Source organism: Kogia breviceps, chromosome 18, assembly GCF_026419965.1.
Source record: "Kogia breviceps isolate mKogBre1 chromosome 18, mKogBre1 haplotype 1, whole genome shotgun sequence".
Taxonomy (NCBI): domain Eukaryota; kingdom Metazoa; phylum Chordata; class Mammalia; order Artiodactyla; family Physeteridae; genus Kogia; species Kogia breviceps.
Genome location: NC_081327.1, coordinates 25,772,996 through 25,787,905, shown reverse-complemented (window position 1 = coordinate 25,787,905; position 14,910 = coordinate 25,772,996). Strand labels below are relative to the sequence as shown.

General features: G+C 52.6%; 1 protein-coding gene across 1 annotated transcript in view; it reads right to left on the bottom strand.

The window, feature by feature from the left end:
* The window catches only part of NKD1 (NKD inhibitor of WNT signaling pathway 1), an 84,747-nt gene that overhangs the window by 20,976 nt on the left and 48,861 nt on the right, over positions 1-14,910 (bottom strand). Inside the window, exon 4 of the mRNA XM_059045182.2 lies at positions 8,539-8,605. Coding sequence (XP_058901165.1) covers positions 8,539-8,605 — 67 coding nt within the window. The remainder of the gene's footprint in view (positions 1-8,538; positions 8,606-14,910) is intronic.

The window sequence follows — 14,910 nt, the reverse complement described above, 5'->3', positions numbered from 1 at the left end:
CCGCGCGTCTGGAGCCTGTGCTCCGCAACAAGAGAGGCCGTGACAGTGAGAGGCCCGTGCACCGCGATGAAGAGTGGCCCCCGCTCGCCGCAACTGGAGAAAGCCCTCGCACGGAAACGAAGACCCAACACAGCCATAAATAAATAAATAAATAAATAAATTTATTCTTTTAATACAAGACAAAGCAAACAACAGAAAGCAGCACAATCAGTATCTGAGCACAGACGGTGCAGGAACAGACCTAAAATCCCAGCTTCCTGCCTCCCCTGCCACTGTTCTCTCCATTCTGTCACACAGCAATAGTTAACACCTGTTCCTGCCCGTCCCGCAACCATCCTCCCCTTCTGATAATAGCATCTGGGTTTTCTCTAGGGGGCCACCCCTCCCCCATCTCAATCCACGCGGTTTGCCAGGGGCTGACCCCCCTCCAAGCTTCCAGGAGGCGCCCAGCACCCAGACCCGACCAGCTTATTTCATCCTGATGGCCCTGTGACTTAGCTCAGTGGCAAAGGACAGTTCCTCGTGAAGCTAACGAAGCTAAAGCTTCTGGGCCTCTCGCTTGCACGGGCCTCTTCCAAGTTGGAATGTGTTGACATTGGTCGTTTGGCTGCTTTTGTGGCACTTTCAAAATTAGATATTTTATCCTCAGTCGCACTGTCTCTTCCCATTCTGACTTCCCACACGTCCCCTTGTGTCACATGGTATTGGAGTGAACAGCAGCATTTCTGGAATCAAGCTAAGGGGAGGGTGAGTTGGGGATATATTTATTTAGGTTGAGTGGGAAATATATTGTAAATAGTCATATATAAACACATATATTTGTATATAACTGGTCCATAGTTATGAAAGAGAAGCATGTCTTCTTTTTCTTAAAGAAGACCCCACCAAACTGGATAAGCTTGGGTCCCACAAAATCTATACCTACCTTATCCAGTAAAGTAAGAATCAAACTTTGGCAAGAAATAATGGACGTGAGAGCTCTCTTTCAGCTGCGACGGCTCAGCTTGTAGGATGTGAGCGCCCAGAGCAGGGCAGTCATCTTGGCCACCTTAGCGGGAGAGACTAACAGAGGGCAGAGAGAGGATATGAACTATGTGTGTGTGTGTGTGTGTGTGTGTGTGTGTGTGTGTGTGTGTGTGTGTGTGTGTGTGTGTGTGTTGACGACATGGTTTGAGCTCCTGGATCCAACCAGCCCTTCTTAGGCAAGATCTACCCCAGAGTTTTTCAATTTCATGAGCCAGATCTTAAGCGAGTTTGGGTTTCATATCCAAAAGAACCCAAAGAATCCTGACCTAACTATCCATCACTTGGAGCCCTTGCTTTTCAGGAAAAACAAAACCAACAACAACATATAATTGACCCAGTGCAATACTCTCGAAGCTGCTTTCTGGCAGTTTCCACCAGCAGGTGTCTACCCCTTCCTGGGTTTTTTTCTCCTCACTCCTGCTTCCCCAGGTTACATTTTTTCTGTAAGTAGATTTTATTTAAGGGCCAGTTGTGACTGAGGGGAAAGAAGAAAGGGGAAAAAAAAAAAAAAAAAACCCTTCCCAACAAATAGCATTCTGGCCTTTTTTTCTCATCAGAGCATAAGGTTGATGGCCACTCTGCTTTGAGGTTTGAATAGGATTGAGACGAAACATCTGTTGGGGGAAGGAGGGGGAAAACGCCGGGAGAAGGAGAGGGAAAGGGAAAAAAGCCTTCTTTGGGCTAAAAATATCATGTCCCTTCCACTCTCCCCCATCCCCGCCCAAGTTAAAACATGTGATGAAATTCAACTTTTAAAATCTAACCCCGAGCTACTTGCAACTATGAAAGCCTCCTCGGTATCTGACACCAGTCAGAATTTCCACTGTTCAAGCTGAGCTTTTATGAAGAACAGACTTGAGAGAAACTGCTGTCACGGCTGAAGCCCGGGCTTCTGGGGGGACTGCACTGGAGTGGAGTCTGGGCGACTGACACTCACCGGCAGGACAGGCTCTGAACTGAGGGAGAGAAGCCAGCGGGGTGTGGCCTGCCTGCCCCCTCTGTCTGGGGGTCCTTGCTGCTCTGCAGTGAACTCCCCTTCCTCCCAGACTTAGGCGAACCACCGGCCAGCCCCACCGATTGACAAGCCTCACCCAGGACTCCCATGGAGCTATCTGTGGCCACTTCCTGAGAAGTCTTCACTCTCTCCCTCTGTCTCTCTGTCTCTCTGTCTCTCTCTCTCTCTTTTCCCCAAATGATCCCTGAACTCTAGACTCGGTGTCCAACGGTCTACTCAGCACCCCCAACTGCATGTCAAACAGGCATCTTGAAACTGACATATCCAAAAACAAAAGCCTTGACTGTCACCTGCCAAAACCTCCACCACAGAAGTGCCAGCACCATTTCCTTAGCTCCTTGAGCCAAAACTCTAAGGTGTGCCCGGGATCCCTTTCTTTCCCTCCCCACCGACCGCCCACCTCCTGTCTCCCAGGCCTCACCCCTCTCCCCCAGACCCATCCACTCCTCTCCAGCCCCTCAGCCCCAGGCTAGGCCAAGGCCATCACCTCTCCCCTGCACTATCGCAATCACCTCCTGTTTTCATTGCTTCCTTCCTTCCTCGGAATGACCCATCCTTCCCAGGAGCCACAATTAACTGGTGAAAATGGAAGTCAGAATCTGGCACTCTCCTACCTCAAACTTTCCGACAGTTTCTCTCCAAAAGCAGCGTGAAACCCAAGCCCATGGCCCCATGCTCATCCCCCTGGTCTCCTGCTGCCACATGGGCCTCTGCTCTGTGCTCCCCTACACCCCACGTTCCTCCCATCTGGGGTTCGGCTCACCCTTCACATCCTCCTGTGGCGGCTCGTTCCTGGTACCTGCATCTCCGCTGAAATGTCACCTCCTCAGAGAGGCCTGTCACACTCCACCCTTCCCTGGGTGTCACCTCTTCACAGAGCGCCACTCCCAGAACCTTGTGTGCTCACTCCCTGGCTTATTTATCCACTACCCTGCCTCCCCCATGCTGACACCCTGACAGCAAGGTCCACCGACCTCGTGGGTGGCTTGAACCCAGAGCCCGGCAGGGCCCCACACCTGCAGCAGGTACTCAGTAAATACTTGCTGAGTGAGGAAGAGACTGTCCTCAGTCTGCTGTGTGACCTTGGACAGGTCACATCCCCTCTCTGGGCCTCAGATTTCTTCCTGCAAAGGAAGGGGACTAACGGCCTCCCAAGGGCTCCTGTGCTCTGTGAATGGTTGACATCTCATACCTGGGAGCCTGGATGGACTGGAGGGGGGCACATGGGGCCTGCCTGGGGGCCTGACTCCTGTGACTTCATGGGGTTGGCTTCATTCTTCCTGTGAGCACAGTCAGTCCTCCACGGACAATTTTTCAACTTTACAATGGTGCAAAACTGATACACAATCAGTAGAAACTGTACTCCGAATTTCAAACCTGGATCTTTTCCCGCGCCGGCGGTACGCGCGGTACGACACCCCTTGTGACGCTGGACGGCAGCAGCGGGTCCCAGCTCCCAGTCGGCCACACGATCGCGACGGTCAGCAATCTATACACTTACAACCATCCTGTACCCAGACAGCCATTCTGTTTTTCACTTCCAGTACAGCATTCAATAAAGGACAGGAGCTATTCAAGACTTGATTATAAATAGGTTTTGTGTTCGATGATTTGGCCCGAGTGTAGGCTAATGTAAAGTGGGCAGGGCTAAGCTATGGTGTTTGGTAGGTTAGCTGTACGCAATGCATTTTCGACTAACGATATTTTCAACTTACAATGGGTTTATTGGAGCGTAACCCCATCATAAGTCAAGGAAGATCTGTATTTATTGAGCAGTTATGGCATGCCAGGCTATGCTGCGCACTGAGAGTGACAGGAGACACTCAGAGAGTCTAATAGGATTAAAGAGGCTTTGAAAATAGGCCTTCTTTGATCTGGACGAGTAAATAATTACAAACACCAGTTGGCTCCTCCTCAAGAAAGAGGGACCCATGAGACAGGAGTCAGGACAGCTAAGCTCACAGACACGGGCATACTCTGAACCAGGGCTGTTCTCGGGGCTTATATAACCTGGCCATCTGCACAGGAACTCTGAGGAAGGGATACTATGACTGCCCCCAACAAGAAACTGAAGCACAGAGAAGTTAAGCGACTCTCCCAAGGTCACACAGTGAGTGGTGGCAAAGCCAGGCTGGATCTGGGGTCTGACTTCAGAATAAAGGGAGAAGGGCGCCTCTCATGCACTCCAATGGGGTTGCAGGAAGACCAAGTTCAACCCATGCAGACTGGGACAGGCCCTGAACTCACAGCGGGGCTGCTCGGCCGCCCGGCTCTCACTCCCAACACCACTACTCTGCTCGGCAGGACCAGGGCCAGGGAAGCAGAGACCCCACGGACTCTGCCAGGCGAAACCCGGCTTGGGCCAAATGGAGGCCTGCCTGGCAGCAGCCCTGGGAGCCTGGAGGGAGGGCCTGGCCCCAGTGGGAAGGGCCGTCTGACTCAGGGGCTTTTGGTCCTTCATGAAGGCAGGACTGGGTTCTGTGGAGTCAACTTTCTATGGAAGATGCCAGACCGGTTGCACTCTGCCCGCTGTCACCTCCAAGCAAAGAGGTCAAAAGACAAGAAACAGCCACGATACTGAGGCTCAGAGGGCAGAGGCTGAGGGTGAGAGAGGCGGGCAGGTGAGGACAGCACGAGGTGGGAGACAGCGGGGACCTGGAGAGACGGGGTCTGCGACCATTTACAGGTCTCTCCCTCCTGACGGGCACAGTACTTCAGTCTTTGCTGGGTTGGGAGGACCCCCCCAGACACAGTGCTTCCCGGAGGCCTGACACCAATGTCCACCTCGGGCCACAAGCTACAGGCTGCCACCACCTGTCGTCCTGCCCGGCTGGGGAGGTGGGGACGTAGGGTGGGCACTGAAATGAAGTGTGGGATGACCCTCCCCAGTCCTCAGCGCCCTGCTGGGTCAGCAGAGGAAGGTGCCTCAGGCCAGACCGCCACCACCCCCCCCAGCCCCCAAGCCGCGGGTCCCGCCCTCCACACCCGGCCAGCTCTGGAGCGCGGGACTTTTCATGCTTACTTTGTTCTCTGCACAGTTCAAAAGGAGCTCACAGCCCCAGCCCTAGCTCCAAGCCCAGCCTTAATCTCTCATCCAGCGAGCTCCCAGCTGGCCAGTTAAGGCAGTTAAGACGCTGGATTAGGGCCGGCTTTACATAACAACGCAGGAGCTAAAGCCATCCTCTCCTGGGATGGCTAAAAGACTTCTTTTTATCTTCACGCCTCAGATGGCCTTTTTTTCCCTTAACAGCCCTCCAGCCAGCCAAGAGGCAATGAACTTGGCCGACAGGAAGACAAAGAAGAGATTCAGGATTCAGCTTGCTCTCCCTTGGCCCGAGGCACAGACAGATGCCCGCAGCCCCAGCTCCAGGCCAGGTGGACGCTTCTCCGTGGCCAGACTCGGCAGAGCTACTCTCACCAGGCCTAGCCGAGGGGTGGCCTGCCGTCCACAGCCATGTCCTTCATCCTGGGGGGGGAGGGGGCACCTCGGACCTGGCGCCAACGGTGGCCGGAGAACCACAGATGGTCACTGGGGCCGGCATTCCCTCCAAGGAGTCTCAGGGGCCACACAGGCATGCCCAGAGCCGTCCCACCCTACTGCTTTATTTACTTATCATTTTCACTTTTTAATTCTGCTATTAGTCTTTCATTGCAAAGGAATATATGATCACATTCTTCTCGTAAAACTTAAAACATGAATTACAGTTAATACTACAATCCTCCGACCATGCTTTCCAATTTTAGTCTCTTCCTCCCCTGTCCAGAAGGAACTACTGTTTCTGTCCGTCTAGACCTCTAGCTACACAATAGTATACATACATATGTGGTATACATTCACATACACAAGGAAATACAGAGTATTGTCTGGTACCCTTTTTTACATAAAAGATAACATACTGAATGTAACACACCGCATCTCTCCGCAACCTGGTCTGTCTTACCTTTTGTGCTTCTGTGTAAGCTTTTGTTTGAAGAAAAGGGCTGGAAACTTGACCACCAGCAACCTGATCTAACCCCTCAGTTGGGAAACTGAGTCAGGCTAGTGGCTCCCAAACCCTCCCCCCGTCAGTGGTGGCACTGATGATGTGCCTGGACACCATGAGTGACCGGCAAGGTGCCCAGGCTGCCCTCAAAGCTCGACCTGCAGCTGGTGGGCCGTAGGGACAGACCAAGGGCCCCCAATCTCCACACTTCTCCCCCGACAGGAGCTGGGACCCTCTGGCACCTCCTATTTATCCCCCATCCATCAATCCATGTTTGTAAGTACCACCCCACAGCAGCTGATCCTCCCTACAAGGTGTCCACGTCCTCTGAGCAGCCACAGAGTCCACGTCCCCACGCATCATGTTACAGAGGGCAAAGGGGCCCCAAGATGGAGGGGCCTGGCCAAGAGCCACAGCAAGTCACTGCAGGATCTGGCAGGGGAGCCAGGTCTATGGGCTCCTAGGCCACGTGCTCTTCCTACTTCGTTACAACAGGGCTCACGCTCTGCACGGAGAGATCAAACAAAGCAGAGAGAGGTGGATTCTGTGGGCAGGCCATTTCATGTCTGCAGGGAAAGATGCCGCATGTGAAATCAATTACATGATTTCAGACTGAGCCTCAATGTCCAGAGAAGTGCCTCATTTGGGGTAGTGACCAGGGACCCAATAAATGATGAATAGATAGACAGATGGTGAGACAGATGGATGGTAACTGGAGGATGGTTAAATGGGTTAAGGAATGAGTGATGGATGATGAAGAGATGGGCAGAGGATGGATTATGGGTGACTAGGTGACAGATAAAGGCTGGCCAGCTGATGGATGGGTGACAAAAGAGTATGTAGATGAATGAATAGGCAGTGATGGCTGGGTGATAGGGGGAGCAACAAATGAATGGATGAGTGCTGGATGGGGTGGGTCATGGATTATTGGGTGGGTGATGAGTGAGTGATGGGTAGCTGAATGGATAGATAGATGAGTGGACAGGTGGGTGCTTGGATAGATAGTGAATAGGTGGTGGACGGAATAGATGGAAGGATGAATGAACAAGAGGATGAACTTGCCAAGTTACCAGGTGAATGAGCAGATGAATAGAAAATGGAATGAGTGCTGAAGCCCATGTAATCAATGTCTGGGGTCACCTCAGCCTCCAGACCCTACATCCTGCAGACCTTTACCTGACTTCCCAGGTCTACTCTAGGTACCAAGCCCCAGCATCTTTCCATGGAGCTGAGGATAATAGCTGAGGTTCGGGGGAGCCCAGGGAACAATGAGAATAAAAGCCACTGAATCCCTGGGTGTAGCCACCAGATCCACAGGCAAAAGTGCTAAAGGGAAACACCCCAGAGCCTGGACAGAGCTGTCTGTCCCCCTCCTATTCAGGACCTGCTCGAATTTGAGCAAAGTCTGAGAGATATCTGGGTCTCCAGCCAGCCTCCCACTCCCGGGCTACTGAATGAATCTCTCAAAATAGCGCTTCTCAAAGTACAATGAGCATACAAGTTATCTGGGGAGCCTATTACAGGACAGACTGGATTCAGTAGCCTGGGTGGAGCCAGGGATTCTACATTTATCACAGCTCTCAGGCCCCACATGGCCACAGTCCGCAGGTCTGGCCCAGGCTCCACTCCAGAACCTCCAGGCACAGTCTCCTCTCCTCTCAAGGCCCTACAAGCCCTCCAAGGCCTAGATTCCCCCCAGAGACCCCTGGGCACCCAGCTCTCCTAACAGCTGCCTGTCCTGGTCCCAGCAGAGAGGGCTTTACCGTCATAAGGCTGCCCCAGTTCGGTGATGCTCTCCTCTGATTCAGAGTGAAAAAGGGAAACACTAGCCCTTTCAGCAAACGCTTTCCGATCCCATCCGGTCCTTTCACCATCTCAGGGAATCAAGCAGGAAAAGGCCCTCGTTCCCATTCCACAGACATGGAAACTTGGGCTCCGAAAGGGTACATGGCTTCCCAAAGTCAAATCAGCATGCCAGTGGCTGGCCGGCCCTCTACTCGAGTGTCCTAATTCTTTCTACAATGCAGTGTTTCTCCTTGAAGAAAGAAAGGAGTGAGAGCTACAGAGAGCAGGGAGGGGCTGGGGGTGTTCGTGTGTGGGCACATACGGTGCTCCAGGTGAGTGACACAAACAGAGAACCACAAGGGCTACTTCATGCAGTGCTTACTACATACCTAACTCTGCTTGAGGGGCCTTATGAGCGGTCACTATGATCACCCCCAACGGGGAAGCTGAGGTCAAACAACCTGTTCAACACCCCACGGCTAACACGGAGCAGGGCCAGGATGTGAGCCTGGGTGGTCTGAATCCACTCCCGGAGTGGACCTCTGAGATGCTACACTTCCCTCTTGCTTCTCACTCCACCCACTCCCAGCCCACCCCCACCGACAGTTAGAGTCCTGCCCTCCTCCACCTGGTCTGCAGGTTTTCTGGAGGGTACTTGGGGCATGAGGTAGACCAGATGGCCCTTCCCCACCTCACTGCCTTTGGGAAGAAAGCAATGGACTCCAATACCTTCTAGACGGAAGTCTTCCTCTTCCTCCTCGCTGAGCGTTTCTCTGAAAACTTCGCCCACAAGCTCCTATAGGAAGAAAAAGCAGGGATATTAAAGGAGTATTGGGGTCAGGTAGGAACCTGTCATCATTACAGTCAAGGTGGCATTGTGAACGTGTGTGTGGCTGGTCGCAAAGAAGCAGGGACCCTGTTCTGATTGGAATTTAGGTCAACTATGTAGATCCTGTCACACCTGAAAAGTTAATCACTGCACTACTTTTTAGGAACTAAGTTATTCTCAGCTTATAGCTCGCCACAAAACATTACACAGGACCACACTTCTCCCCCGGAAAGAGAGTTCCACCCTCCACCCTGGAAGAAAACAAAGATGAGATCAGAAAACGTCCCTCCTCTATCCCTCTAAGCCAACTTGATGGACCCGGGACCATAGCCACCCCTGTGGGTCCCAAGAAGAGACGTCAGTTTGGATCCTTCCTCTACCAGAGGGTCCCAGGTGGGCTGTCTTGGTGGGTTTATAAAGAGGACCTGGTGTGCTATAGAGCGGGCTCCCTTAACACAAACCCAAATTCTTCAGCACGATATCTAGAAAGCTATAGGCTTGCCTTCAATTGACCTTCAGTCACACCTCCTGCATCTCCCCCAACACACACACCTTCCAGCTACTGGCCTGCACACGCCTTGCCTTGGTCCCCAAACATAAGTTACAAATGTCCGGTATCTCATCCCATGTAGCAGAGCTGCTCCCAATCAGTGGTGAGGCAGCCACTCAGGTGTTGTCAGGCTGGCAAGGGAAGTTTGTTTGGTCCACAGGCTGGGAGGCTGGGAAATTTCTGGGATGGCAATAAAGATCCCATCTATCTGACCCCACCCCAGTAGGACAACTCTAGGTACAGAGGAGAACAGACTAGCACTTGTCAAACCGTCACTTTACTAGTGATAAAAAAAAGATTGTTTTAAACAAAGGTAAACGAGACCCCTTACTGCAGGACTTACTATGGTAACGGATGCCGTGGATATCTAAGTAGTAGCTTATGCTGCATCGCTCAAACCTATTTAGACCATGAAGTTTTTGTTTTTCAAAAGCATCACATGGGATTTGTGTTCTGAGAAACCCACATTGGGAAATGCTCCTCTTTGGGGGAGGAGAGATGAGGCTGCGCGCGGGGGTGTCACACTGCTTTATCTTTTTTAATGCCCACAGGATGCTATGGCAGTGCTTCTTGAACCACAAAAAGGCAAGCAATGAAAAAGCCCAAACTCAGCAGCTCTCACCAACTTCTCCTTTTGAAAAAAAAAAAGAAAAAAAGTATAAAGAAAAAACACCCTCTTCTTGAAAAATCAGAAGAAAAAAAAATCATGCACTGGAGATGCTTGAAAGGAAAACCAGAGCTCGCCTTGATTAACAAAAGAAAAACAATGCTTTGTATAGCTGATCTTATCATTTGGACACAGCTGGAGATAAGTCTCTTGCATGCATGTTTTTTAAAGATGAACAGCTAACGTTTTATAGATTAGAGATGGTTTTCTCTGTTCTCTTCCTTCTTTCAAATCGTTCTGGGGCATTACACACTCTTTCTTAGAGGTTGTTCAAATGTGGTCATTCAGACTCCTGGTGTCCCATGGACTTCAAAACCAGGCTACTTTATTCCTTGAGTCAGGATGTCTTCTCTCTCCTCCTCTGCCAATTATTATAATCACCGAACACTTCCTGGGCTTGTAAACCGGCTGTTTGTGTTAACAGAGCTGGAGTTGACAGGGGAATTGGGAGACTGTGACAGGAAAGGGCCGCACTCGGCTGGCATCATTAGACGGCTGGAATGCCCCAGCAGCCAATTAAAGGCGATCTTTCATGCCAGAGGAAGACGGATGCCGCTTCCCTGGAAAGACTGGCAGGCAGCACTTCCTCACAGGAGCGGGCGACCGTCTTCAAGGGAAACGACACACCTGATTGTGCTGGGGCCTTGTGGAGGCTGGGAGCCGGCGCTGACCTCTGTGCCACCCTGACCACTCCTGGCAAGGCCAACAGAACCCGTGAGATGGAAACTTTGGGGCACCTGCATCTTTTTACTGGCACACTCAGAGGAGTTTAAAGACTCCAAATGTCACCATCAGCAAAGCAGCCGTCTGGAAGCCCTATAACGATGCCTCGCGGTGTGTATAACGCACCCGCAGTCATCACTCTGATGACGGCTTCAACGCTCTCTGAGAAGAACTGTCTGCTGAGAGGACCCAGCCCTCTGACATATTAAAGACATGTCTCTGCATATTAAAGCAGAGTTCTGGCAAGTTCTGGGGTCGGTCTCTTCCCGCTAAACCTTACCCTGCTCTGTATAACAGATCGAAGGCTCCTCAGCACTGTGGTCCGCTGACACACAGTGCAGTGCAGGTGCCCACCTCTGGCAAAAATTCATTTCCTCCACTGGCCGCGACAGCCCGGGGCCTGAGGAGTGCCATGTCTGTGGTCCTCAAGCTTTGAATCACTGCACCAGAGGCAACGTAAAATGTCGAGCCAGACACAGGATCACATCCTGGCTCCATGGCCGCCCTCGCCCTGGATGTGGCGCCAGCCACTGCCTTCTGCGAACCTCAGTCTACTTACCTGTAAAATGGGCACGGTGATAAACCACAACAATAAGAAGACAGCTGACGCTTATTGTGCATTTCCTATGTGCCGGGCACTTTATATTATCTCCCTTTATCATCATAGCGGCCCTGCTTTTTCCATCTCTCAAGGAACAGATGCTCAAAAAAATGATTTGCAAATTGTAAAGAGAGAGGTATAATTGCTATTGTTTTTTTCTACAAAGAAAGTGCCCCAACCCTCGAGGAATGAGACAGGAAAATGATGCCAATGACAGTCACATCACCAAGCACTCATGACGTATGAGGCACCGACCAACTGGAATCTTCACCATAACCTCCGGAGAACAGGGCTCCCAATAGCCCTGGCTTTAAATGAGGAGGAGCCTCCAAGAGGCCAGGCGACTGGCTCTGGATCATCAGCAGAGCCAAGACTTGAGCCACCTCCTTCCGGTGCCTGGCCTGAGCTTGTACAGTGGAATCGGGGCTCCTGTGGGCATGGGGACAGAGGTGGCCAAGAGTCCTGGCACTTGCCAGGGACCAAGAATCATGCTTAAAGAAGTGCAAGAAAACAGCCCAGCCAGCAGCTCCAGTGGGTCAGGGGCCAAATACTCCCATCTGTCCTCAAAAGCCCCACGGCTCCTCCCCACTAGATTTGGGACAGGGCCAAGAGTCAGCCGGGAGCCCTGCATGCAAGGTTTGGGGCCAGGCCCTCAGGACCATCCTGCAGGAAGGCACTTATACCCCTCGACAGCCACGAGCCCCAGTGGGAACCCCAGCACGGAGGGTGCAGGGCGTGGAACTGGCGTTGCTCAGACCTTGGTTCAAATTCCAGCTCTGCATCACACAAGCCGGTCATCTGGGGGAAGGAGCTTTATCTCCAGGGTGCCTCAGTCTCCCCAGCTGTGCACAGGGATGAGAGAAGTCACACTGTCTCAGGGTGGGTGTGAAGATGGAGCAAGCCATTGCACGGAAAGTACTTAGCATTACAGCTGATACCACGATGGGGGCTCGACAGACAGTATTTACTGTTTATTACTCCAACTCTTATTGTCAAATGACTCTACCAGAACATTGCTGGGCAAAGCTCACCAGACCCAAAGTGCCCCTGCAGACACCGAGAAACACACTCTTCTCCTGCCTGGTGCACATTTCTAGTGCTTTGCATTAAATCCCCAGGTCAGTCCTTTGAGGTAGAACCACTATTATCCCCACTTTACAGATGACAAGACTGAGGCACATAGAGGTTAAGTGACTTGCCCAAGGTCACACAGCTAGTAAGTGTCAGAGCCAGGATTGAAGGCAGGCTGCCTGTCTCCAAAACCCTTACCCTTCACTACTGCCCTACAGGAAGCCCACACGCGGGGCATGGTACGCAGTGATCTCCCTTACTGTTCCCTTTGTCCACTCAGCCATCACTCTGGCCCCCTGGTGCCAGGCCCCCTCTGCTCTGGCCTCCAGGACAGTCAGACTCAGCCTCTGCTCCAAGTTCTCATCAAAGACTTTCCTGGATCCCCAGACCTCCTGCCCCGCCCAGCCTGGTGCCAGGCTGCCTCCTGCCTAGAGGCCGGGCTTGGTGGCCTCTCAGGCCACAGGATCCGGACCTGCCTCCCTCCCAGTGCCAGCACTGCCCCTCCTCTGCCCCACACTGGGCCCCAGGAAGAGAGGGCAGCTCCTCCGGGCACCGAGAGTGCAGCCAGCACCAGCCCAGAGCCCAGAACTGCAGGCACAATGCCTTATAAGGCCTCCGGAGACAGGAACCCACATCAAAACAGGGCCCTGGGGAGCGGGCTGGAGTTCGGTTGGGGTTTTTCCTCTTTGTCTTTGAGACTTCATACCCCTGAGCTTAATATCTCTCCCCATCGCCTGCCCCAGCAGCTCTTTGTCAATCTTTCTCTTCTCTAAGAGCTAACAGATGTTGGTGCCACGGGGTTTCAAAGGAAACTCTTGGTGCCCACAGGACACGGCACAACTTATAGATTCCAAGAATGCACCGGGCTGGGACATGCCGGGGGAAAAGAAGGGCGGGAGGCAGGATCCAGCCACCCTGTAACCCTTAGATCCAAGCAGTCTGCCCTGGACCCGATCCAGGAAATTCCTGGCGATCTCCCTCTTCCCAGAACACTGCACAGAGGCAGCGTTCCTGGGGAAGCGGTGCTGCTGTGGGCAGGCCCCTCGGAGAGCAAGCTCTGGCCGGCCAGGGCAGGGATGCTCCATTCCCAAAACCCAGCCAGACCTGGGAGGCAGGCGCCTGCCTGCCCGCCCTTGGGAGCTGAGTGATAGCAGATGCTTTACTTAACCCCTCTGGGCCCCATTTTGCTCCTCTGTAAAACGGGGATTTCGATGTTGAAGAGAACTGTGTAAGAAAATGCAGACAAAATACCTAGGACAGTGTGTGATGCAAAGTGGGGAGCACAAGCATGAACTTCTCTCCTCCTTCTATAGCACCCTCCTCCTGCCACGTGCTCGGAAGAGTCTCCTATTTTATCTTTGCCAGACCCTAATACCCAGTGATTCCATGCCTCAGTGCCCACCCTGGGACAACCCTCACGCGTGCGCACCAGGGAGGCATGTTCAAGTTCAGTGATGTTGAGGGCAACATGGTTCCTATTAACCCACAGTCAGAAACACGCTGAACACCCATCGAAGGAAAGTATGCTAGATCTACACAGTGCAAAACCATGTAGTGGCTCAAAAGAGCCAGGCAGACCTGTACCCACTGACACACAGAGCCCACGCCACGTGGAAGACACACAGGGTATGATGCTATTTGCAAACCCAAGAAAACACCAAACACACACGCATGTACCATGAGATCACCCACATCCCAATATCCCATGGTACCCAACATCCATGGCTACCCCCAAGCAGGGGAAGGAGATGAGATGGAGGGAAATTTAGGAGTCACAAACTTCAACTTTATCAGAATTGTTCTAATTTTTAAGATAAGTATATTCATGTGTCACCTGCGTCATTAAAATCTACTTTAACAAAACCGCACACAATAACCCACTTGACAAAAAGGGGGACAGAGGATCAGCCAAGGGATTAAGTGGCTGGTCCGAGGTCACTTAAGGAGAGGAAGTGGCAGGTCTGGGTTAGGGTCCCCCAGGCCCCGGGCTCCTTGTCTTGAGAATGGGGCAGCAGGCCACAATGACGCTTGTGGTCCACTCGAGCACAGACCTTCTGGGGCTCCAGCCCCCTCCCCCAGCAGGGGGCCGGCTCCTTCTCTTGGACTACATTCAGGAATCAAGAGTGAGAGGAAAACCAGGGCTGTCCACTTTCTGGGCTTCAATGTCCCCAGCTCCAACATATGCCTCTAACTTGTGGACCTTTTATACTTCTGCCGCTGAGAGCTTTCTCTGGCCTCCCAAGTCTGCTCTACCCACAAGGGTGGGGGGAAGGGATAGAGGGTGCTGGCAGCAGCATTAGGGGGAGGGCTTCTGGGGGCCCTGGCTCCAGTGGCAGGGGCTGGGGATTCCCTCCTCCCCAGGGATGGAAGGGAAACAGACTCATTCTTCCTGGACCTGATATCAGCAGAACCCAGATCTCAAGGGGCAGCTTCCAAAGAGAAATGGTACCTCCCCTCAAATGAGCAAAATGGGGCAGAGCCCTCAGCCACTCCCCCGAGGACACTGCAGGTCACCCGTGGGCGCTACAGGCCCAGCACCTGTCCCCCAGCATCCGCTAAGCCAAGTGGAGTCATCCCCGGGATCCTTCTCAAGGGAGCTGGCGGGAAAGACGTCTTCTCTGGTGCCAAGGCTGCATCTAATCTCCTCTCCAGCTGCGGCA